This window comes from Pseudochaenichthys georgianus, chromosome 3 (genome assembly GCF_902827115.2).
Source record: "Pseudochaenichthys georgianus chromosome 3, fPseGeo1.2, whole genome shotgun sequence".
NCBI lineage: Eukaryota > Metazoa > Chordata > Actinopteri > Perciformes > Channichthyidae > Pseudochaenichthys > Pseudochaenichthys georgianus.
Window position 1 is genome coordinate 32916458 of NC_047505.1, and position 25775 is coordinate 32942232.

At 41.1% G+C, this 25775-nt stretch overlaps 1 protein-coding gene across 1 annotated transcript; it reads left to right on the top strand.

Moving 5' to 3' along the window:
- Positions 1-1501: 1501 nt before the first annotated feature.
- slc22a31 (solute carrier family 22 member 31) lies at positions 1502-25710 on the top strand. The gene is made up of 9 exons (XM_034077213.1): positions 1502-1963; positions 4531-4634; positions 5365-5519; positions 8203-8371; positions 8785-8930; positions 9143-9251; positions 9374-9588; positions 9967-10078; positions 23905-25710. The coding sequence occupies exons 1-9, from the start codon at positions 1532-1534 to the stop codon at positions 24347-24349; spliced, it is 1887 nt and encodes a 628-aa protein (XP_033933104.1). The 5' UTR covers positions 1502-1531; the 3' UTR covers positions 24350-25710.
- The last annotated feature ends 65 nt before the right edge of the window (positions 25711-25775 follow it).

A 25775-nucleotide genomic window follows, 5' to 3' on the forward strand; every position in this document is an offset into this window, starting at 1 on the left:
GGTTATTACAAAATAATCAAGTTACAGTATGTCCTCCTGGTTCCCACAGGTCCTTGAAATCAGGGCAATGAAACCTTTTATAAGTAGACATGGCTCCTTGAATATATACAGTGGAGGAAATAAGTATGTGATCCCTTGCCGATTTGATAAGTTTACCCACTTACAAATAAATTAACAGTCTATAATTGTAATGGTAGGTTTATTTTACTAATGAGAGACAGAATATCAAAAAGATAATCCATAAATTGACATTATATAAAAGATAAAAATTGATTTGCATTTAACTGTGGGAAATATGTGATCCCCTGGCAGAACATGAAACATGAAAGTATGCATGTGATCCCCTGGCAGAATGTCTTAGTACTTGGTGGAGAAACCCTTGTTGGACAGCACAGAGGTCAGAGGTCAATTGTTATCTTTTATATAATGTCAACTTCTGGATTTTCTTGTTGATATTATTATTCTCACTGTTAAAATAAACCTACCATTTAAATTATAGACTGTTAATTGCTTTGTAAGTGGGCAAACTTACCAAATCTGCAAGGGATCAAATGATTATTTCCTCCACTGTATATTTAGTGAAATAATTGTAATTGAAGTTCTTTTACTTAGTTTTTCAATTTGTAATTACTTCAACTTGCACTACATATGGTTTTGCAGTGCTAAGTCAAAGTTTAGAGGGCAAGAGATTGCTGTTGGTAAGCTTTTGTAAATCTCCCTGCCATTCGCTTTGCATCAATATGAAAGTACTTCAGGATTTGAAACAAGTAGAAGTTACGCAAAATGAACATCTGTCAGCAGACGTACGCTTTTAACTTTTCCCTTTATAATTACAATTCAAATTGTTGTGACATGAGAAAACAATTTATCCTAACATGTGAAATATAATGTAGTTCAAATGTAAAAGGTGCACTTAACAGATTTTACCCATTCATTTCACGCAGCACTACTTAGTCAGTGAAAGCAGTTTTATAACACCTTAAATGGCCTTGGTGGTAACAGTTTGTAAAACATGTTGACTAGCGATATTCAATTGTCAACAGAAAGTCTGCAATGGGACTAATCTTATTATTCCTCAATAGCTTTAATTTTAACCATTGATTTATTTTGTCTGTCACAAACATATTTCAGCTTTATAGAAGTCTATAATAAAAATACTAAATCTTTTGACCAAACCTGGGACTGGGAAAAGTTCATATTTTTCCCCAATGGAAATTGAATTATAAAAGATTTGAAGCTATAACAAGCTGTCACGACATTAACTGCGTCCCCTCAATCACCTATTCTGAGTCACATGGGGGAACGAAAAACATGATGATTAGCAACATATGTGTGCTAACTTTAGCTGTGAGTGTGCTAACAGTGTTGTGTGTTGTGTGACTCAGGGGCCACCCTTCAGTGAGTCACTGAAGCATCAGGTGTCTCATAGGTCGAGCCCCAAGTGCCCCGCCCTCTTTCTCCCCGTGCGCTTCTTCAACTTCTACTGGCTGCGGCGCGCGCCTGTAGAGCTTGCGCACTCAATTAATGCGCCATGGCCAGAGAAACGACTGTCACCGTAAACACTCTTCCTTCAATGGATTTTGAGACAAGGATTTTCCCTCACATCGGCGGCTATGGACGCTACAACCGACTCGTTGTGCTTTTCAGCTGGTTCCCCAACTTTGCGGTCATGCTGAATCTTTTTTGCGACGTTTTTTTCACTCATATCCCGGAATCGTATCATTGCAAACCCGACCCGCAGCTTCTGCCCTCCACTTTCCTCCCCAGCAACTTCTCCAGACAGGGGTACCTGAACCTCACCATCCCCTGGGTGAACGGCAGCGGCCTCAGTCACTGTGAACTCTTCAAGTACCCATCAAATACCTCGGACTTCTCCGAAAAGGTGCACAGGGAGAGGGTGTCCTGCACCGTAGGGTGGGAGTACGCCCATGTAGCGGGGCTGCAGAGTAACTTTGTCACTGAGGTAAGGAACAGGTCATCTTTCTGGTTTGAGTGCGTGTTTAGCTTCGTGTTAACCAGGTATGTTTGGCTGAAAAAAGCATAAAAAAACCTCTTTTTCCGGATCCAGGTTGTTGTATCCATATGTTGTATCCACATTAACATCACCACGATAGTCGTTTTACTAACTGTGGAAATATTTATATTGAGAGACAGTTCCCTTTGTCTTGTCACTTTTACAACTGATTATTTTGAGTTTGGCCTTGCTCCAAGGTGGTGGTGCTTATCTGGATGTATTCCTCTCAATTAAAAGCACCATTCTGTCAATATTTGCTCACCAGTTCCAACTGTGTTGATGTACAGTCGTGTTTCACTCTCACTATCTGCTGTCTTGCACTCTGTTTCCCAGGGTCACAGATAATCATGCAGAGGAAAAAATACCATATAAATACATTCAATGTGTCTGGATTTATTCAGGATTAAAAACTGAAGTATTGGATCTGAGTAAGAGTGTGTGAAAAGACAAAAGGGCAAGTGTAGTTGGCTTTGCTTTCAAACTATGTTTTTGTTTGAGAGATTTCCGAGCTGATAGTGCATCCTCTTTGATTGTCTCCTACTTCATGTAACTAGTGTGGACACACACAAGGTTCCAATGTGACTGCGTCTTGTTGTGCAACTCCATGTGTAAATAAGCAGCAGGAATGGGTTTATCTTTTCCTCAGTCTGTTTTTTGGGGCTTCAGCTATTTAAGGATCCATCCCAGTCTGCAAATATTGACAACAAGTTCTAAGAAAAATATTCCTCAACGTGACCCCGTGTAAACACCTTACACATCTTTGTCAGTGCAGTATTTTGTAACACATACTGAAACAACATCAGAGTACTAATCTCTAAACCACTGCAGAGATATTGAGGGTTGACAAGCACGAGGAAGTCATTAAGGCTAATTCTCCTTCCACTTATCGGCCAATTGTGTTTGTCTCTGTCTATGCTTTTGTGTTTGTAACATTGCCCCAAGGAAACAGATCCATGACAATCTGTGGCGCAGGGAAGTCTGAGGCCTTCATGTTCCTTCCTGAGACCCTGAACGCCTCCTTCCTCAACTAGCTTCCTCTTCACATGACATCATTCACTGCGACAGGGGAACACTTTAGTAAAGGAGGAAAATAATACAGTCAAATCCTGCTCATCATATACTGACACAGCTGCTGGATAAAATAACACATTAGGGAACAGAAGTCCTTGACTATCAACTTGGAAAAGCTCAAAATGTTGTTGTTTTTTAGAACGAGGTTTTCATCAACTACATCTCTGAGACCATTGCCTCTATGGGGTCAATGTTAGTGAGGATCTGATTGTGAGCCTTTTCCCTTTTCGCCCTATTCATTAGCTTAGCATATGATGCCGTTTTAGAAACCAGTGCACCATCAAGACAGACTATTTGTCCCCCATGTACGCTTGTATTAAAGCTTGATTACTTACTGTGAAATAACCTGATGTGCAGGGGGACACTGTGTCAAAATCTAGTTTCAAGAGTTACATAGTATGCCTATAATGTTAATATTCCTAAATAAAATGTGTTTATTCAAATAACCATACAGCAAATATGGCAGCGCAATGTTCCAGCATTGGGATAGCGTGCACAATACACACAGAGGTGTCGACGGAGCAACAGGGATCACAAGGACTCCAAAAAGGTTGTGGCATCAACAATAAAGATGTTCTTTCAACTTCTTTGGACTACAAGTGTTGCTGGAGTTTTGACCCTTTCCGTTTCCCTTCTTAATCCAGCTATCTGCTTTGTATCCATAGTGTCTGTAAATGCTCAATGTCATAACATACCTGGACTGCACACAGAGAACATGGTCCAGGAGGCAGATGGAAAAAGACACGGACGAGAAGAAGACTTGGCTCTCAGGCAGCTGGCACGCTCTGCTTTGAGCACCACTCTGTTCTAATGCAATAACACTGTCAGCAGACCTCTTAACTCAATTATGGACGACATGATCTACATTCCTGCTTCCTGACAGAAATCTCTCTGTGTTTGTGTCAAATAACGATGAAAGTGGCTTGTTGGAAACAATTAGTTCACATACTTTTTTTATGTTTTTAAATACATTAATCTTCTTTTAGAAAGAAATGTAGTTACCTACATATTTATGATGTATACACTTAACTCAAAGATTACTTTACATCAACTGCTTATCACATGAAGTAGGCACTGGTTTGAGTCTACAAAATGTTCTTGTATACTTTACTTTTTCTTCACTTTTAAAAATGGGGATTTTAATAGTGCTTTGGTCCAACTATGCTGCTATGATGTAAGCTTAATTTTGGCTTGTAGAATTGGTCTGATTTGTTTTGGGTCAGATCGTAATGGCTTACAAGAGCAAACAAAGTTTCAATAGTTACAATATAATATATATTACTATGTATAATATATTATTGCTAATGCCCGCTAACCCACCTTTAACAGTTTGACTTAAAGGTCATTTTGTACAATTGGTCTCTTTTTACACCTCATCAGATAGCAGTGCTCTGTATTTGTAAGTTCATATTGGTGTTCTTTTACTTCTTTGTCCTCCTCTGCAGTGGAACCTGGTTTGCAGTGACTTCTGGAAAATCCCTTTGCAGCACATCTGCTTCATGACAGGATGGATTCTGGGATATATCCTCCTTGGTACATTGTGCGACTGGTAAGTCATAATCATACTTTATATGGAAAGTTAAGACATGTTTAGTAAGATGTATGGTCTGAGATCATTTAGTAATGTAATAGTTTAAGAAGTAATGAATCCCCAACTCAATATTATAAAGAGTTGTATTGGATATGCTTTACTTCATAGATCATTGTATATTTGAAAAATATTGGTGTAGTCTAAATTTCGTAATTATGCTTTTCCTCTTGACGGTATTATTTAATCTGCAGTGTTAGCCAGAGTTGTTTGTATTTCTTTAAAATCATAAAACTGAGTTACCAGCTAACATTTGCTGCCTTTAACAATATCTCTTGACTTTGATGTTGACACAAACTCTACTACAACTACAACTACAACTAGTCACTACAACTACAACTACAACTACTACTACTACTACTACTACTACTACTACTACTACTACTACTTAGCCAGTTAGATGGGCACTATCTGCATCCGTGTACAGCTGAATAAATATTACGAATTGTAGAAAAGCAGACTTCTGAAAAAAGGAAATTTTAAGAAAAAAAAACACCAATTTTTTTGGGAAAATACATTCAATTATAATGCGTTGAGTTGAATGTTTTAGCAATAACCTTAAAAAAATTCTGATTCATTCATCTTTTACACAATCATATAAATTATTTTTGTAATTACTTATTTATTCAGTCAATATAAAAACATTCAAAAGTGTTATACGACAATAATGTGAGTGCTTGTGTGTTTGCAGGCTGGGCCGTCGGCGGTGTTTCCTGCTCTCCATCAGTCTGTCCAGCCTGCTGGGGGTGGTTGTGTGTCTGTCCAGCAGCGCCGTGGTGTTCCTGCTGCTGCGCCTCTCTCAGGGCGTCATGCTAGCCGGGGTCTTTGTGTCCTCGTACATCGCCAGTGAGTATCCTGCACACACATTCAAATGTTGTCCCACTTATTCTGCAGTCAGGCTTCCTGGAGCCTTGTTCAGTAACAAGCCTCTCCCGGACTGGGAAAAAACAACCTCAGCTTCCTCAGACACGAACGCTCACTTCTTTGTTTACTTTGGAATAACGTTTGGAGTCATTCGCTGGTGCTGAGTTCATCCAAAGGTCATGTGTTTGATAAATCACATTTCTTCCTTTAATTTGTAACTGGGATTCTAATGTATATGACAAAAAAAATCAAAATTGGTACAATAGTAATAGAGAAAAAATAGTAGTAATAAGTTAAATACAGTGAGAGTAGCGACATATGTACAGTGTATTAGTTGTTTACAGTTTAAGACGTGCTGCCGTTTATTATGTTTAAGTGTCATTAGGGGGAAAGTCCCACAACCCCACATGTTCTCAATATTAAATACTACTCGTTTAATATAAATACTTTTTGCTTGATCTCATCTTTAAAGTTGTTTTGCAGACCAACACATTACATGTTATCTCTTGCGGAAAATCTAATGTTATGTAAATGTTATCTAATGTTAATGCAATAAATCATGGCCTTGTGATTCCCAGCGTAGAATAAACGATTGTCACGCGGGTTGCATTCATGTAGGTTCCTGAGTTTTTTTGTGAGCAACCACTGCACAGTTGTTTCAGCACATTACTCCCTAACCTTTCTACCCAGCTATCTGCTAAACTCCCAATCGAAAAATGCTAGTTGATTATAGTAAGAGGCTAAAAACAAACTGTGGATTTTGTAATAGTGTGTAATAACTAAAGCTAAAAACCATGCTTTTCTTGGTAGTTGAGAAAAAGGGATTTCCCTTTTAAGAGGCATTCGGTAATGGACCCAACCATTACCGAATTTTGATATGGGCACAACAGTTTCTCACTACTGTAGTCTTTAATTAAAATGTAGTATTCGCCCCTTTTTGACTGGCAATCTTTATTTGTTGAAAGTTCTTAAAAGAAAGACATTAAGAGAAATGCATTATTGATTTGTAAAACACCAGATATAAATTAGCTCTTAAACTCAACAGAAATCGCTCAGCACAACATATTGTGTAAAGTGCAGCCAGACGTTGTTTTTATTATAAGTCAGTCAATCAGAGTTCAAACACAATCGTTACAGTGAAGCCAAGACCAGGGGACAGGCAGTTTTCAAAAATAAATCGAACTGCATTCCTTCCTGCATTATTTCCTGTCAACCTCAGCCTTTTTAATCCAGTGCAGGAATGGCGACCCTGCCATCAACAACTCAATCTACTTTGTCGAGAAATAATTAAGGATTATAGACTAAAACTTTAATTAGCAGTGGCAATTTAAAGTCCTAATTTAATTTGACATGCATCGCTGGAAATCCTGACCATTGAAGTAGGCTACAATTGCTTTCCTAAAATGAAAGATTTAGGCTTACATTTCTGCTTTAGCGTGGGTTTGTGTGTGACAGACTCTTTGCAGCTGTGTGTGTTGTGCAGCACTCTGAGTGACAGCAGGCAGCTGCTTGTGCTTTATTACTTTTACCTCTCAGCTGTCCTGCTTTTAGTGGCCGTACCTCTCTGTGGAGAGGCCATAGATCCACGTGTTCATCATGGCTTTGTCTCTGATGAGGTGTCCTTTACTGCTAGGGGTATCTCTCATACAGCGAGTTTCCATTCGGGAACTGTAAACCAATAATGAAACGGCAGAGGAATGTAATTGCGTTAGCGTTTGTAGAAACTCTGCACATTCCTGTGTGGGAGATGGGGGTACAGGGTAGTGGCATCATATGAAATACACACTCTTAGACACACCCTATTTTCTGTTTTTAACACACGCAGTTACTCCCAAATTCCTGCGAGGTCAGGAATAGATTGAGTCCAGATTTTGTTTTTAAGGGTTATGCTGATTTTGGGATGGGTGGGTTGGGGGCCTGGGTCAAATGTTTCTCAGAGACCTGCCAGCGCTTTCCGAGAGGAGCAAACAATAGCAGGGCAGAACTCAGGTCGAGGAAGTGAGCAGGAAGTGAGCTTCTAATTTTCCTTCTCTCTCCCTCAGGCAGGGAGGAAGTGGAAAGCGAATCGGCGCTCTGGGGGGGAAGGAGGTTAAAGTTCAGCAGAAACTCACACAGCTTGACGCACTTCCAAACATGTTTACATTGACACCTTATCTCCTAGCAGCTTTATTTTCCTTGTTGCTATAGCTTTATCGTTTTCAGATTGTAGCAAGAATTGGCTTTTCTTTGTACATTCTATGAAATGGATAACTCTAAACCATTTGATCACCTCTTGTAACCTTAAGTACTCAATAAGCAAAACAATGATTGTTTGTTGACATAAATAAAGGTAGTTATGTTACATGTCAATACCACATCTTTGGGAGGAGAAGAAAAAAAAGATACAAACAGAAAAATGTTTGGCTTCTCCATTTTTGGAGTGAATAAATTCAATCTGGTCAAAAACGTAGGGAGGTTCTTACTTGCCACTTGTCCTGTATTGAACCAGTTCCACATGAGGGCATAACCTGAATAAAAACACATGACAACATACTTCTGACTGTAGCTTTATGTGTGAAGGGTTCATGTCCGTACAGGAAGTGAATTGGTTTTGGACAGATGTATTAGTTTTGCTTCAGCTGTTTGATGAGATCTGCCTCTCTGTCTGTTCCCACCGCTCTCTCAGGGTTGGAGCTGTGTGACCCCCCCAATCGTCTCATGGTCGCCATGATCAGCAGCTTCTTTAGCGTGATCGCAGAGCTGCTGTTGCCAGGTATCGCTGTGCTGTGCCGTGATTGGCCCGTTCTTCAGGCCGTGGCCACTTTGCCTCAGCTGCTGCTGCTTTCCTATTGGTGGTGAGTCAAGTGGCGTCATCTGGAGTGCGGACATGGACACGCCGTGTGTGTGTTATTCTACAGTGGTGCTTAACGCACTGATCTCACATTGATGTCAAACAACACACTCAGACAACTTTAAGTATTATACATCAGCGAGAAACACCTGAGGAGAATGAGTGTCCTTCCTTAACTCAGGTTTGTTTTGCTGATTATTCCAGTACTACGAGAACCTTCAAAAGCTGAAGTGTGTGCTCTTGTGTCTGTACTCACTTAAGATGTTTAATAATTAGTTACATTTAATAGAAAGGCTTTATTCATAACAAAAACAGATGTATGCTGATACCTGCTACATTTGAGGGATATCAAATATATATAACAGAGTATGTGTGAATCCTGTATCTCTGAGGTATGAACCGTGTTGTTTTCCTCAGCTGTGTGTCGGTGTTTCCTGAGTCTCCTCGCTGGCTGATGGCCACAGCTCAGATCCCTCAGCTGAAGAGGAGTCTCCGGGAGTTCTCCACCAGGAACGGAGTTTGTTTACGAGATGAAATCTACCCTGGAGAAACCCTGCTGTCAGGTACACACACAGCCTCAGTGCATATGTTATTCGCAACATCATTAGCCTTTTTAAATCTATATATTGATTGATTAATTCATTGTAAATCTACTACGCTTGATGGCAGCAATTGGTAGAATGTGTCAAAAATAGATGTGAACCCTTAAACCCTGCAGAATGACTAGCCTGAAATTGTTTCCGGGTATTACTTCCACCTCTTTTCCTGTTCATAGAGATAGATACAGCCTTCGGTGAAGACTGTCAACCAAGGTACTTTTCTATTTTGGAGCTGCGTCAAACTCGTGTTATCTGGAAGAACTGCCTCGTCCTCAGCTTCACGCTGTGAGTTTTTATTCTGAGTGTGAAATAAGGAAGGTTCCTTGGACTTGTCCATGAAGTTGCACGATATGAGCATGTTGAGTGTTGGGTTTAATCAATGTTTATGTTCTCTCCCTGTCCTTCAGGTTCATTGGAACTGGAATTCAGTACTGTTTCACCAGAAACCTGCACAGTTATTCCTCCAACTTCTACTTCAGCTACTTCCTTCGAGTGATGACCGGAGCTCTGGCCTGCGTCTTCATCTGCCTGTCCGTCAATCACTTTGGTCGGCGGGGTATGCTTCTGCTCTCTGCCATCATCACTGGCCTGTCGTCGCTGCTGCTGCTCGCCCTCACTCAGTGTACGTTACACAGCTTTTCTTCACATCGTTATTTTGAATTTGGATTAGAAATTCAAATGTATACAAGACACTGTAACATGTGTAAATTGCTGACGGTTCAGGGTCTCAGATTTGAAGGTTATAGAATTAATTTAATATCATGAAATTGGACAGATCACCATTGCAGTTTATGTATAAAGGAATCACTGTTGATTGTTTTCTTATCCTTCAGGTCAGGACCTAACATGAAACTTGATAAGCATATAATGCATTTTAAGCATACTCCACTCTTTACATTTTGTTTAGGTCTTATTGATATTCACATGACGAGTTTAAAGGTTGGCGCTCATGCCATTGCTGTTAATGGTGCTGAAGTCTGTGGTCCTGTTTTTGTCTCAGACCTGCGGGGGGGCCTGGTGTTGGTGCTCTCTGTCGTGGGGCTGCTGTTCTCTCAGGCTCTCGCCATGCTCAGTGTGTTGTTCGCTTGTGAGGTGATGCCCACTGTGGTTCGGTAAGTATCTTCTTGACAAAATTGTTTAAGTTATTTATTCAGGGTTCGTACGGTCATTGAAAACCTGGAAAGGTCATGGAAATTCAAAAAGCAAATTCCAGGCCCTGGAAAAGTTTTGGAAAATAATATTTTTTCCAAAGTTTTGGAAAAGTCATGGAAATGTAACTAAAGTTGGGTCAACTATAATTTACATTGTATCTAATCGCTGAAATAATCTGCGGTTTCGAGCTGTTATGTGCCATCATGACGCGCATGGTGTTATTTTTTAATATATGAAGCGCGAGCTGTGTGCTCGAGTCTTCCTGGATGAGGGTCAGCTACATTATCTACGGTGCGTTCGTTAACTGTGCGAGGAGTCACTGTGGCACAGACTGCACCGCTGGTGAACAGCTGTTAGAACGGGCCGTTCAGGGGCCTCATTTTTAAAGGGATATACGCAAAAAAAAATGGCGTACGCCAGTTTATACGCAATGTTTGCGATTTATAAAATACTAACTTGACGGGAAAACGTGCGGTCCTCCACGCAAACTCTAACCCCCTAAACGCACCAGGAGCGTCTGCGCCGCGTTACGGCCGCGCCGCGGCAGTCGTAAGGATCGCGGCCACTCTAGTCAATGGGTGCTGTTCCACCACACGCGCCGCGTTACGGCTCAGACGCGTCCCAGAAGCGGCTCGGCGCAGCGCTTCTCTAAAATTAGGATGAATCCTATTTTTGCCGCGGCGCAGCCGTAAGGTAAGGTCGGGCAGGCAGCCCCCCCCTCGCAGGAAGTGGAAAGGTGAGCATCCGGGCCAGGCCCATCCCGCATATATACTAATTTAGCAGACCCCCCTCCTTCATCACAACACCTCCACTACGATACGCACAATGGACGACGAGGTGTTCATAATGGAAGTGGAGAAACACACCATTGTATACGATGTAACCAATGCTTTTTACAAGGACAACATCAGAAAGGACAAGGCCTGGTTTTTAGTCGCTGCAGTTTGTGGAGTGGAAGGTAACAACTACATATTAATGTTTTAAAGTTAATTAAGAACTGCGAGGCTGCACACACGACGCTCCGCTTCCGCAACGTTTTGAAACGCGCCTGGTGTGTTAGGTCGCAGGAGGAGGTCGCAGCGTGGCGCAGCCGCAACGTAACGCGGCGCAGACGCTCCTGGTGCGTTTAGGGGGTAACCCATGCGTACGCACTAAGCACAAAAACGGGAGAGACGAGAAACTGCGACACCGTTGGCAGAAGGAAGAATGGAGAGAAATATGTGGAAATAATACCATAAACTAAATGTTACCTCTCATTTATCATAATGAAGAATTCATTTTCAAACATTGATTAAAGACAATCTTAAAATGATTAAACAAACGCCTGTTTGAGATCCTCGGTGCACACAAACACATAACTTGGAGAAATAAATAAATACGGATATGTTATTTAAAACCACCTCGAATATGTTGTGTTAATGTTATGAAATGTTTTCTCATAAATGATGCGGTTTTGCATTTCTATAGGTTGTACGAGCATGGTTTTATATACTACCATGTTTAATCATGTTTTATGCCGTTTGCTAAGACTTGATAAGTCGCTCATAAAACACAGGAGGTATGGAAACTCAGAACACCATATGTGTTAAATTGTACAGCTAATATAACACAACACATTAGTTGTATTTCCTTTAACTGGTGGATAGAGTTGCTGCAGTGGAGACGCTGCGCACAGCTGATCGACAGCTGGGACACAGACCATCAAATACGAAAACATAATTCAGATCCAGTCGTCATGACTCCACTCCGGAGGGATTCCCCGATCATTTCTGCAGTCTCTCATCAAGGGGTGTCTCCTGTCCCCGGTACAAACACACTGCCTGAGGAAGGCTATGTGTATTGTTTTTGTCATTAACCTTTTTCGGACCACTTATTTATTTATTTTGGTGACGATCCGACCTCCATGCTGCTACTCTGGTTCAAACGGCATCCACCAAACAATTATGATTTATCTCGACCTCCCCAAAATAACCAAAATCTGACACGGTGTGAGATGTCTTTTTTAGCTGTTCTGTCGTCATTTCCTGCGATCTTCTTCATAAAGTCAGTCAAAATGAATGAATGAATGAATGGGCGTTTCTTTGACTATTTATAGGCAAATATGGGCGTTACGTAAAGCCCGCAAAAGCTGCACCGCCTTTCGAGTCGATTGTGATTTATGAAAGGAAACCAGCGTAGGAAGTGCTGTACGCACTTTCCTTGCTGGTACGCAAAGTTTGGTACGTAAGCAACCTTCCCACGTGAATCCTACTACGCACGGCGTTATAAATGGAGAGGGGTCTGCCTGTAGACCTCCACCCTCAGGACATAACAGTTCCGGTGCAGACCTCCACTCTCAGGACCGGAAGTGCACGCTAAGAATTCCAAAATAAAATCACCACTATCAGTACAGTGCAACTTTCCAAACAAGAAATGCACGCAAATACAAAATAAAATCGGATTGTGACACTTATTATATACATATGTATATAATAAGTGTCACGATCCACGATCCAGGGTTGCCAACTCTCACGCATCTGGCGTGTGACACACGCTTTCACTCTCAATCTCACGCTCTCACGCTGCCCAAACTATTCTCACGCCAAAAACAAGAATACCGAAGACTAGAAACGGTTTTGAAAACTTTTGTCAGGTAGTGATCGTCTTCTCAATAGAACATCTTTGATAATGTCTTCTGGCCAATCAGAATCAAGATAACGGCGTGGTGTTGTTGCAGGAAGTCCCGACGGAGAATATGTTTGCTGTAGTCCATCTCTATATACATCGATACAACATTACGTGTTGATAGAAATCAACACGTAATGAAATAAGACCACACGGTTTGATGATTGATAGGTGTGTGGGCTGTCTTTCATTTTGACACACAGAACAATGGGGGCTATCCACTCTTATCCACCATGTAAAGTAATTCACAGCCTCTTCCCTCTTCTCTCTGTGAGGAGCAGCAGGTTCAGCTTTCAGAACAAAGTAACAAAAAACTAAAATGGCATTCATTTTTTTAAATATGTCGTGTAGTAATAGATTTATTTATTTTTCTTCTCAAGAGAGTACCAGAATGTGTATTTTATGTTAGTATTTAAAAAAATCTCCTGGGGGAGAATCCCCCCAGACCCCCCTACAGGGGTTGGGTTTTCAGCATGTCAACTCTTTCACCTGTGGGGAAATTGCAGGATTGGCTCCAGGTCGCCCTTTTTATTTACTACAAGACAAATGTGCCTTTTTATTTCATACAGTTCAATTTGGATTGAAATAATCTAAACCTCACGCGTGGCGTTTCACTGTCAATGGGAGCGTGTATGTAATTACATTGCAAATACTGACTTGAGGTCCCCCACTGTATGGGTTAGCCCTACCATAGATTACCCAACAAAAATACTCTCTCGCAACTGCCGACCCGTATTGCGCATGCGCAGATCTAAGAACCAGTAGAAATGATAAAAAAAGTAAAAGTCTGCTGCTTATTGTTCTACAAGGCCAAAATAGAGTCAAAGAGTATATGAGAGTGAGAGTGTATTAATTAATATGTTTGGCAGTTTGGAGTAAGTCTGTAGATTTGTGTGTGTGTGTGTGTTTCATGTATAGGCCTCTCACGATAATTAATTTTGTTGTATACATTTTCCCGGAAATTATTGCGATAAACAATAATATTGTCGGCACCGTTGTATGAGCATATTAGACCACTGACATAATGATAATATATAATAATAATTCAAGTACATCCTTTCAAACTGCTAGTCACATCCTCATGTAAATGGCAATTTATCGAGTTCATTTTTATTTATCGTACGATAAGTCAATTAATTGCTTATCGCGACAGGCACACAATAAAACAGTGGAAACAAATGTGTTTGACTTTCATTAGTGAATGAAACTGTGTGCCCTTTATAGTCTGTGTCCAATATTGTGTATTTGTATATATTGTATATCCTAAGGTCCCGCTGCTGACATGACAGCAGTCATTTACTAGAACCATTTAGTGCGCATATGTGTAATTAAACCCATGATATCAAAATCTCACTCCAGCCAGGTACCCCAAGTTGGCAACCCTGATATATATAGATATATACGGACACCTTGTATTGTTGTTACTATCAGTACAGCCGCAGCGCCACTTTCCGAATAGGAAATGCACGCAAATACAACATAAAATCGTACTAACCGGTAGAAACCGGGTGAAATAGCCAAAAAATAAATAAATAATAAAACCGGGGAAAAGTGAAAAAAAGTGTCCGAAAATAGGCACTCGTGAGGCGGGCAGAGTCCCCTGTCAACTCCCGTTACATTCCTCCATGGTGTCATTTGAGCGGGGGGGTCAAAAGGGCTTGACCAAAGCCGACCCAAAGTGCACGGTGGGCGGACTCATCACCTCCGTGATGAGTCTCCATTGTGATTTGAAAACTTCCATCAAACGAGTCCTTCGGTGGGCGGGAAAAAAACGCGTCAGAATCGTCACTTCCTGTACTGACAGTGGAGGTCATAGATATATATATAAACACTAGATGACTCACCCGCGCTGCTGGCCAATGGAGACCGACGTTGCCACATGGCGGCCATCTTGCCACAGGCAGCTCGCTCATTCATAACATTAAAGGAATGGTATGCTCATGACACTCATTTTTTAAAAATTATCATCCGATAAAACAGACCAGTCTCTGCCAGTCTCTCTCTTTTTTTTTTTTTAATCCGATGACATTATCAGTGATTTTAAACTGATTATATACCGAAATAACATCAACACTGTGGGCGCCGCCATTTCCCGGACGTGACGTAATCCATGCGTTTGGTTTTCGAAGACACGTTGATCTCCATGTTATTTACTGTAGTTTCTCTCTTCAAATATGCCTCACTGTATCGCGAAATATTGCCATAATTCGGATAGGAACAATCCACGGAATGCTCGGTTCCATCTGTTGCCAAAAGGTAAGCATAAGAAGTACATTCGGAGGCAGTGGCTAGCGAAATGTGGCCGGCCCGAACCGAGAGATTTACAGGCTCATGTATGCAGCGAACATTTCACATTTCCGGACGACTACTCTGAGAGTATGATCAAACATAACATGGGATTTAAAGAACAACCATTACTCAATGGAGATGCAGTATTATCGGTCTTTCTGGTGTCATCACCGACCAGGACACCAGTTCGGCCAGTAGAGAAATCGCCCTCTGCAAGTGTGAAGCGACGGAGGAGCAGAAGTAGTGCTCGGAGTAAGAATAAGGTATGTTATAGCGCATTTCCATTGCAGCGGCTAGCCCCGTTTTAACGTCCAGGCCAGGACAGTTTTTGGTGGCCTTTCCATATAGCGTAGTACCGGCTAGTGTGTATTTTACCCCAGTTTTTTCCGGCCCCATAAAATCGTGATTCTATGGCCAGGGACAACGAAGTATGCTAACGAGTATGCTAAACTAGAGAGGGAATCGCTAGCAAGGGTGGTACTACATGCATACATATAGTATCTTATATCATCTTCCCATTATACACACATGCATTTCCAAACATTTGGACTACCTATGTTGCAAATGTATTATCTTTTCAATTTACACACGGCATCTATTGCACGTCTGTCCGTCCTGGGAGAGGGATCCCTCCTCTGTTGCTCTCCCTGAGGTTTCTCCCATGTTCCCTTTAAACTGTGGGTTTTCTTCGGAAGTTTTTCCTTGTACGATGTGAGGGTCTTAGGACAGAGGGTGTCGTATTGTCATACTGATATGTATGGATGAATTCCCCCATCCAATCTCTTCACATTGGTCAAAACTTGTTCCTCTGCTGACGAGTCCGAACTGAAATACTCCACCATATTTCCGTGTGTTGACAAAGTGAACGCATGGATGACGTCACGACCATCACGTGACTACTGAAAATGGCAAACATGGCGGCGGCCAGACGGAATATACAGGTCTTGATAAAAAGAGCTATAAAATCATTATTTACCGGGGAATATCGCTGATTTCTTCAGGGTATGGTTTAAACATAACGTTTCACTAAATACTGAAGTTTTGATTAATTATCTAATGAGTGGACCATTCCTTTAAGTCTATGGTGCACTATTGAAATAACCGTAGATTACTCAATTTTCAACCCATTTTCAAACGGTTTGGTTCGTTATAAACATCAAAGATGTAGTTATGATACTGCGTACTTATAATTATAATCATTAACTTTTTTTTTTCAACATGTCTTGTTGTCTCCTGTATCATAGCCATGCTAATAACGTTTATAATAAACCAAACCGTTTGTAAATCAGTCAAGATTTCAGCGAGTTAAGAGTATTTTTGTGCAGTTCACTCACCTTACAACAGCAGTAGCAGTAGTTGACTGTGGTAAGATGGCCGCCGGTGAGCTACGCTGGCGACTCCCCCTTGAGCCATCTAGTGTTTATATTTATATATATCTATGGTGGAGGTGTCCTGAGAGTGGAGGTCTGCACCGGAACTGTCCTGAGAGTGGCGGTCTGCACCGGAACTGTCCTGAGAGTGGCGGTCTGCAGGCAGGCTCCCATGTATAAATGAGGCCCCACGTGTTCAGAGCAGAGCGGCAGAGCGTGATGTGAACTGTGTTAGGAGATTTGGTAGACAACTTGTCCACTTTCTTAAATCTCCTCGTGTTCCTACACAAGCTGTTATCTTACAGGAAGGAAACCCAGAACCTACAAGTAACCGTTTAACAATAATCCACTTTAATGGTAATATACAACGCAATACAATCAATACAGTACAAATTACATACAGTTCTGTGGGATCCCACATTTACCTGATACTCACGTGAGCCAGCCAGCCAGCCAGCCAGCCAGCCAGCCAGAGGAGAAAGAGACCGAACACAGCGGGGTTTCTGTCTATATCCCTCGCTGACCCAAGGAGGAGTTATCTGCGCCTCCCTTCCAGACCAGTGATTGGCTGCCCAAATTATCATCAACACCCCACATCTTAAGTCCCCAATCCCAGTGGCTCAGCTTCCTTATCACAGGGATCTGAGATGACTGTATGTCAACTCCACACCTTCCCCCTCTTCCTTTGTCCTCACAAAACCACATGTTAGCAGGCCCAAAACCAGCCCAGTTTTCTACACAAATCATTTTCAAGCTTCTTCACAGTTTGCACGAATACATACAAATATTTCCTTACAATTCCCTCTTTTGCACTCTTAAAAAGAGAGTGCAATTTACACAAGGCACTTGCAAAAAACTGCATCCTTGTCTGCTGAGTCTCCATACTTTTTATTCTCAGTGTCCACAGTGAAGGGCACTCCGTCCAGGCTCTCGTTGCAGATGACGCAGCGGAAGCAACCGGGGCGGTAAGACTTCCCCAGGGCCTGCCGGCCTGCATGTCCATGATTAGATGTCCACCTGCTTTGCACTTGTCTGCAGACTGCTGGAACCCAGAGTACAGAAAGTCCTCTTCACAGAAAACCCTTCCTGCGTCATAGTAGAACGCCTTCCCTCTCAGCCTTCGACTACAGGCGCTGCAGGTGAAGCAGCTGTCATGGTAGAGGCTGCCCATAGCTTGGCAGGCCTGGCTGGCTCCATACACCGTCTTGTTGCACTTAACCCACACTCCTGTTTCAGCGGAGAGTGGAGTCCCCTGTGCCGTCCTGGCTTGCCGTGTCTTTGTCCCCTCTGATCCGCTGATGGCGGCTTCCGAGTCGATGCTGAATAGATGTCCTCCCGATCTTCCTTCTCCGGTCCGATGATGATGCCTCCCAGTCGACCTCCATGATGAGAGCCCGATCCGTCCTGATGTCGTCTAGGGTCCTCGCAGGTGTTTTCCCCCGCCGCACACTGGCTCCGCACAGTGGTACCAGTTGTCCCCCTTTCCTTGTAGGCGGACGGCACGGGATGTCCTCTGGGTCACTCGGTCGGGGCCGGAGAGCTTGGGGTTGACAGTCAGCCTCCTGCGTCTCGGGTCCCTCTTTCGGCGTCCGCAACCTGTGTGGAGAAATCTGATACAAATCCCTCAAGCCTACGCTCCGGGCTCTGGGGCCCTCGGCTGTTTAACCCACCAGTGCGTGGCAACTTGGAGCCTGTTGGTGGGGTGTCTTAAAACAACAGACGTGTGTGCACAGGTTTTCTAAATTAATTGTGCTGCTTCAGAATCTTGGACTGTGCCCACTAAATAAGAACCCCAACATCTTTAGGTAAACTAAATAACATATTTCAATAGCTCTGAATTTCTGACAAGCATCTGTATTTATTTTTAAATGAAATCCCTGAGATCCCATTAAAAATCTAAATATGATTTGAACTGTTAATGTTTCTGGTAAAGAAACACACTAATCTTATGGATTCAAAAACAACCAAAATCACAATACTAACAAAGTGAATGGCTTCCTGGTGATACTGCTTCTACCCGTCAGTGCTTAGATATTATCCCACTGAAAAAATGAATACAGAATTCCCACCAACTGTCCTCAAATGTCTTTCTAAATGTAGATTAAATGTATATCCCCATAATGACCTAAACAATAAAGTCTATGGCTTTTACTTCTTTACCAGACTAGTTACATGATGTTGTCCAAATCACATTGTGTCTCATTACATTACTATGTTTTAGCTTAACTGTAAATATGTTCTTTCTACATTTCAAACCTCAGTTACTTTAATACCTGTTGAAACATTAGTTGACACATTACTCACCGGTCAGCCTCTCCAGTATTTCATTCTGGACTTACATCTCTCTGGTAGCCCCTTGGCCTCTGATTCTCTACCTGTGTTACCTGCTATAACTCAATCAATACTAGAGACATGTCAACATTCACCAAACAGCCTCTTATCCCCAAATATGGAGTAGGTCAATTCTAAAACTGTCAATCAATGGTCAGATTGAACAATGGAGTTGGGCAGCAGGTTCCTTTCAGTCCCTAAATGAAAAATGTACATTGTAAAGTTTACACTCCCCCTTTTTTACACATTCTCTCATGTGTAAACAAAAACCTGTATGGGAAGAAAACCTTCAGGTCATAATGGATTATAAGACAATACCAAACATTTTTCCCAGTAAACACTTGAGAGTGTTTCTCTCCATCATTCAGTCCTAAAAGAAACAGAATTCCAAATTTCCTAGTTTGAGTTTCACATTCTGCAAACAGCCACCTCCTGTGGGAGTGAAACATCATCAACCAGATTAGATACGGTTTCCCCTTTTGTGCAATGTTAGGAAACCTCTCATTTCACACATTATTATCACCCAAAAATAATGTGTTAGTCCAAAACATGCTTGATTAGTCATCGTTTCAAATCATGCAGTTGCACTGATCAGGTGCAGACATACACACACTCACACTCACACTGTCAGGTTGTAAAGTCAGGTTTGGTCAGGTTCACCGCAGAGTCAGTCATTGACAGTGCCTTCCCAAGTTACCCTGTCGGTCAGTTGGTCTCAGTCTTTTTGGCCATGTGTTGTGCTCTGCAGAGACTTTGATGTTCCAGCACAGGCCAGCATCCTCCGTCTATACAAATCTGTATATATGGAGCACCATCATTTATTAATTCACAATTACAACTATAATGTTCAAGATATCTCCAACCCCTCCTTGTTGTTTCCCAAATTCCCTGAAAAGTGTCTAGCCAAAAAAATGTCACTTCCTTATTGTACTATTACTATTACTGCAATTCATTTACACCTAATTAGTATTAAAATGACTAATAGATCTATTTCAGAAACATGTGTACCTCACTATCTTGTGTCAAAACATTACTAGGATCTGTAAAGCTCTGCTATTTATTCCATAACTCATTCTATCAATTTATCTTCAATTCTGGTGCACTTAAAGAACAATGTTACCCTCTTTCACAGTGCGTGGAACTCTGGGTGTCTGAACATGAAACCAGTACCTCAAATTGAAATACTATATTTTGTTTAGAACCAGCTTTCCCTTCAACATGACCTATATAAATAAATATTTATCTGATCTTATAGAGCTGTTACTAAAACTCTCCCTTTGAACTGATCAATACTGTAACAAATTAAAACACTACCAAATTCACACACGAATAAAAAATCCAGTGCATACTTCCTTCATGCCCCCCCCCTTTTTTTTGTATCAGTGTGTATTAGACTGATTTTTCACTTCCCTTTAATAGTTCCCCTCTTTTCCGCTATTTTTATTTACCAATTGACTAATTTATGGTCCATACATCTTCTTATCTTCACTTATTTATCAAGTCAATTCAAGTTCTTTACAATACATTAGTAGATACCTTGTGGAGTCTTCACAATAACTAATCCCCTCTAGGATATGAAATCCGTTCATCTTCAAGCAGATACTATGTCCTTATTTATGTTTTGTTCACGATAACAATGGTATAACAACCACATGTCATCAATTCTGGTCCACCTAAAAACCAATGTTAAACTCTTTAGCAGTGTGTGGAACCCTGGATGTCCGAACATGCAACCATTCCTCCCTCCTTTATCAAGGATTTAAAAACAGAAGTCATTTCATATTTCCTATGGTAATAACTATGCTACAATGGTGAAATCAATTATTTAGATTGGAATACTATATCTGGCTTGGCACCAGCTCTCCCTTTAACATTATCCATACAGATAAAGATTTGTCTTATAGAGTGGTTCCTAAAACTATCCCACTACTTTATTCACACGTGAATAAAAAATGTCAAAGAATATTTTGTTAACCTGACGAAAAGATTGAAGAGTATGGTTGTACTCTGAACCCTCAGTGTGTTCTCATTTTACCCTAATAGTCTACTGCTATTTTTATTTTAATAAATCTTTCTGTCTTTACGTATTTATGCTTTAAATGTGCGTTTTGTGAATAAGTGTGTTTATGTGTAAACTCACTCATTCCCGTTTTCCTTTTCTCCTCCTCTGGTTTTCTCAAGCCGTGACCCCGGCCTCCTCACTTCTAATCGACCATGCCAACTCCTCTGATTCTGTGTTCTCTTCAGTCCATCAGCTGTAACTTCATCCGCTGTCAGCCATTGGCCCAGTTACCTCTGCATGCCCCATCTTGCACTGCTTTGCATTTTATCCCCTCCTTTACAGTCTCTCTGCTGTTTTTATGGGGGGCAGATTCTGCTCTCATCTCCCACACTTTGCTCTTGTGCTCAGCTTGGAACTTCATGGTCCTGTCTGAGGGACTGATGAGCGTAGATTTCTGCCCGTCAGCATGCTGTCTGGTTCTGGATGCCACAGGCGGAGATAGTTCTGGCTGCGGTCTTGTTGTTGTCGTTTCAGCTCTGGTTCTCTGTCTGTTCGATGGAGAAGGAGGAGTTTCCTGTTGGGTTAGGTCTTTTGTCTGCTTGGAGGGTCGGGACCGTAGCCTTTTCTAACTCAGAGGGGGAGTCCAGGTCTCGGGACGCATTACCTATAAAAAATCTAGCACACTGAGGTTAAATAAATCCAACCCTTTCCACTCTGACTCTTTGTAATCATACTATCTGTCTTAATTGTTAAATGCCATCTAAACAACCTAATTGATGTCTACAAATTATATTACAAAAACCCACTCTAAAAATGGTTTCATCCATTGCTACATATGTACCCAACATAACTCTTTCAGGAAACCATTTTCTCCTATACATTGAAAAACGTACATGTTTCCAGCATCACATATTCCACACACCACGAAAGAGCATCTACATATTTTCTCCAATATTTTAAGCTAGTTTCTATAACAAGATTATCACGTGTGACATAATAATCAGATGTCTTGTTTGCTAACCAAGAATATTAAACTTTAAAATGTCTTTTGGCCAGTTGAAGTCCTGCTTACTTCATCCTTAAACTCTACTTTAATTTGAAACCAAAAAAGGTCTTCCTTCTCCACCATGATCCTATCTCTATATCAAAGTCCAGACAAACTGATGATTTATCTTTATAAACCATGAGGAATGACTCATAAAACACTATTCTCCCTTACTTCAGTTCTAAATCAAATGAGCCAGACAGGAAACCCCTTTTAACCACTTGAAATTGTTTATCTAAGTTGTGTTGCAAGCAGGTTAGATCTGTAATGAATTAAATACATCTTAAGTCCCCAATCCCAGTGGCTCAGCTTCCTTATCACAGGGATCTGAGATGACTGTATGTCAACTCCACACCTTCCCCCTCTTCCTTTGTCCTCACAAAACCACATGTTAGCAGGCCCAAAACCAGCCCAGTTTTCTACACAAATCATTTTCAAGCTTCTTCACAGTTTGCACGAATACATACAAATATTTCCTTACAACTGAAAAGTTTTTCTGTCGCAATATTATTTAAGGAATCGTTTAGCTAGCTAGCTAGCTAGCTAGCTAGCTAGCATACATTGTCACTATCTGCTAACGTTAGCTTTAGCCTTCGTTTTCTAATAGTTTTTTTCATAGGCTATAAACAGAGGTGGTATAAGTATAGATATTGTACTAGAGTAAAAGTAGAAGTACTCTGATCTTATACTTTCGTAGAAGTAGGCTTCTCAGATCTTGTACTTAATAAAAGTAGAAGTACTCAGGTCTTGTACTTGATTAAAAGTAGAAGTACCAGAGTGTAGGAATACTCTGTTACAGTAAAAGTCCTGCATTCAAAATGTTCCTCAAGTAAAAGTAGAAAAGTATTCTCCTCCAGTTAAAGTAGCGACAGTGAAAGTAGTCATTGTGCAGATTGGTCCATTTCAGAATAATATATATGATATGTTTTATAATGATTGATCATGAAAGTGTTCTCAAAGCTGGTAAAGGTGCAGCTAGTTTGAATGACTTTGTATACTGCAGGGTAGCTTGTGGATTTACTCCAGGTGGAACTAAAGTCGGATTTAACACTTATATTTCACATCATTCATCTACATCTGTAAAGTAACTAAAGGGATTAAATACATGTAGTGGAGGAAAAGTACACCTTTTACCTCTGAATTGTGGAGGAGTAGAAGTACAAAGTAGCAAAACGTTGAAATACTTAATAAAGTACAAGTATCTCAAAACTGTACCCCCGTATAGTACTTGTTGAGTTTATGAACTTAGTTACTTTACACCAGTGGCTATAAAGATAGAAAAGACTAAGCCTTGCACAGAGGCATGAAAATACATTTTCAAAATGCTCAACAGTGCTGCCAAAATGATAAACTGACTGCTACACAATTAAAATAAATGCTTTTATATATTTCTATTAGATGTGACTCTTTAGTGTTTCTGTTATTATTACCACTGCTGCTTTAGTTGTTCTGACTGCTAAAATCCTCTGTTATTCCTCATTTTAAAGCCGATATTCCGTGGGGTTGGGGGGCTCGGATCCTTGTCACCTTTTTCATACCTGATGAGTTTGCATCCCTGACTACAGTTGCTTCAGCGTGTAGAAGCTAGTAAGCCTACTATTTGATTTGTTTTAGATAGGCACAACATGTTTCATATGCAGACCTTATTTTCCTGTTCCATGTTCAAACAAATCATTTTCAGTGGTAATTTTTTTTTGGTCATGGAAAATTAGGTAAAGGTCATTGAGAAGTCATAGAAAAGTCATTGAAAATCATTGGTGAAAAAGTGTATGAACCCTGTTTATTTTTATTGTCAAAAGATCCTATTAAAAAAAATCCAAAGCAAAGACAAAAATAATGTTTCGAGCAAAAATCCTGTTTCTTTAACTTTTGCTAGAAAAAAGCACGGCTGTTTTAGGAAATAGTTTTGCCTAAAAATCTAAATAGCTATAATGTGTAAACCATTATCAAAGTATTGTGTTTTCTGTAGGAGCAAATAGGCTTAGGGTTGAGTGTTACAAACAGGTTGAACGATGGGAAAGTATATCAAGTTGTCTGATCTCACCACTTTGACGCCTGTTGATTTCTCCTCTCCCTCCCTGTCAGAGGCGGTTGCCTCGGCCTGGTGCTGGCAGCGGGTTGTGTTGGCATGGCCGCCTCCTCTCTGATGGAGCTCCAGAACAACGGGGGCTATTTTCTCCACCATGTCATCTTCGCCTCCTTCGCCGTCCTCTCTGTTCTCAGCATAATGCTCCTGCCTGAAAGCAAACGCAAGCCGCTCCCAGACTCCCTGAAGGAGGGCGAGAACCAGCGCCGGCCCCCTCTCCTCCTGCCCCGGCCCGACAGAGACGACCTGCCGTTACTCAGCACCCGGCCCCGCCTCTCAGAGTACAACCCTGATAACTACTCCCGCCTGGTCTCTGCCACCAGGAAGATGTTGACTAAAGAGAGTTTGCCTTATAGGACCGCTGTGCCAATGCAGGCCCCTCTGCTGTCGGACAGTGAAACACAGAGTCAAGAGGATGGAACTCTGAAAGAGGTCATGTCTTAATGACCTCTCCTTTGACTCCTCCTCCTTCTAGACATACCTCCACAGAAAGTCTACCACCATGCTTCATTTAATTATTGTCTAAGTCACTCACTGGTTATAACTCAACTGATGAACTGACTTGGCTTGGTTGCAGTACACTTTAGAGCGACGGCTACGAGCATGTCCATGTTTTGGACTCTTCTCGTTACATTTTACTTTCAGAGCTGTTGGTGCTGCAGCAAAGAAAAACTGTGGTGTTTCATGAGCAGCTTAAGTGTTTATACCTTAGCCTTGCTCGTCTGTCTGTAAGCTTACAAACCCAATCGTCAGACACTATTTTCCCCAGAGAAGCTCGCTCAACCGGTGAGGCTGCTGTTGATCATGTGGGCCGCGGTGCTTTGTCCATTTATTAGTGACTCTTTTCATGAACTCATCCATCTCATTGACCAGCTGTGTCTCAGTGCTGAGCGGATCCCCAGGACACACAAGACAAGTGTCTTTGTGGAGTCTTGTTATACTTGTGAAGCCCACAAGGGGGAACTAAATGATGCACTGAGTATTGAATCTGATGACAGAGTCAAAGGATATGACTGTTTTTTTTAAATTGTGCCCCTACCAACCTACCTTGTTCATCCAAATATTTCACTTGGAAGTGTTTGGGGAAATGTTGGTAAAGGGATCTGTGTAGGAAAATAGCACTAGATACCAACCAGATGATATTGAATTCAGTCTGGATGATATGTTTGTCTGCTTTATAAACCACTTTGTCTCAAAGTATTATTTAAAGGTGCTATTTCTACCTTATGTTTCTGTTAAAACCCTGAATGTAGCTGATGAATCTGCAGATGTACTAACCTCTGTAGCTGGCAGCCAAAACTGTCAGCAACCTCTCTGTTCTCAAATGATTCTAAATTGTGTCCTTTAGTTTCTTATTAGTCCAAAAAAATGTAAATGGTTTAACAGAAAGCCTTAAATGAAGGGCATTAGATATTTTCATAATAACAGATACAACCTGAGTCTATATTTTAAAAATAAAGTGTTTTGTAATGTAATGTTTGAGGACTGAGGCGCATGTTAATCCCATATCATCTTGTTGAATGTTGAACTCTTCAAGGTCGCCATGTTTAATAGAAGAAAAACACACTACTTTGTTTGACATTCAGGAGATGTGTAATAGTTCATCTAATGTATCCGCACAGTTATGAGGTGACTGTCAGTGAACAGATAAAGAAGATTGTGTTCCTCAGTAGCTCAGAAAACCAATTATTTGCAAAGTGAAAACCTTAGAAACTGAAACATATTTTCTTTTTCATCCATCATGCCATCAAGTCAAATGCTCCTGTGTATGTAATGTGTAAATTAAATTGAAAACATGCAAATCACATTTTAATCTCTTCGGTGGTTACACTAGTAAGAACACTAGATGGAGCTGTGGACACGTACTGTA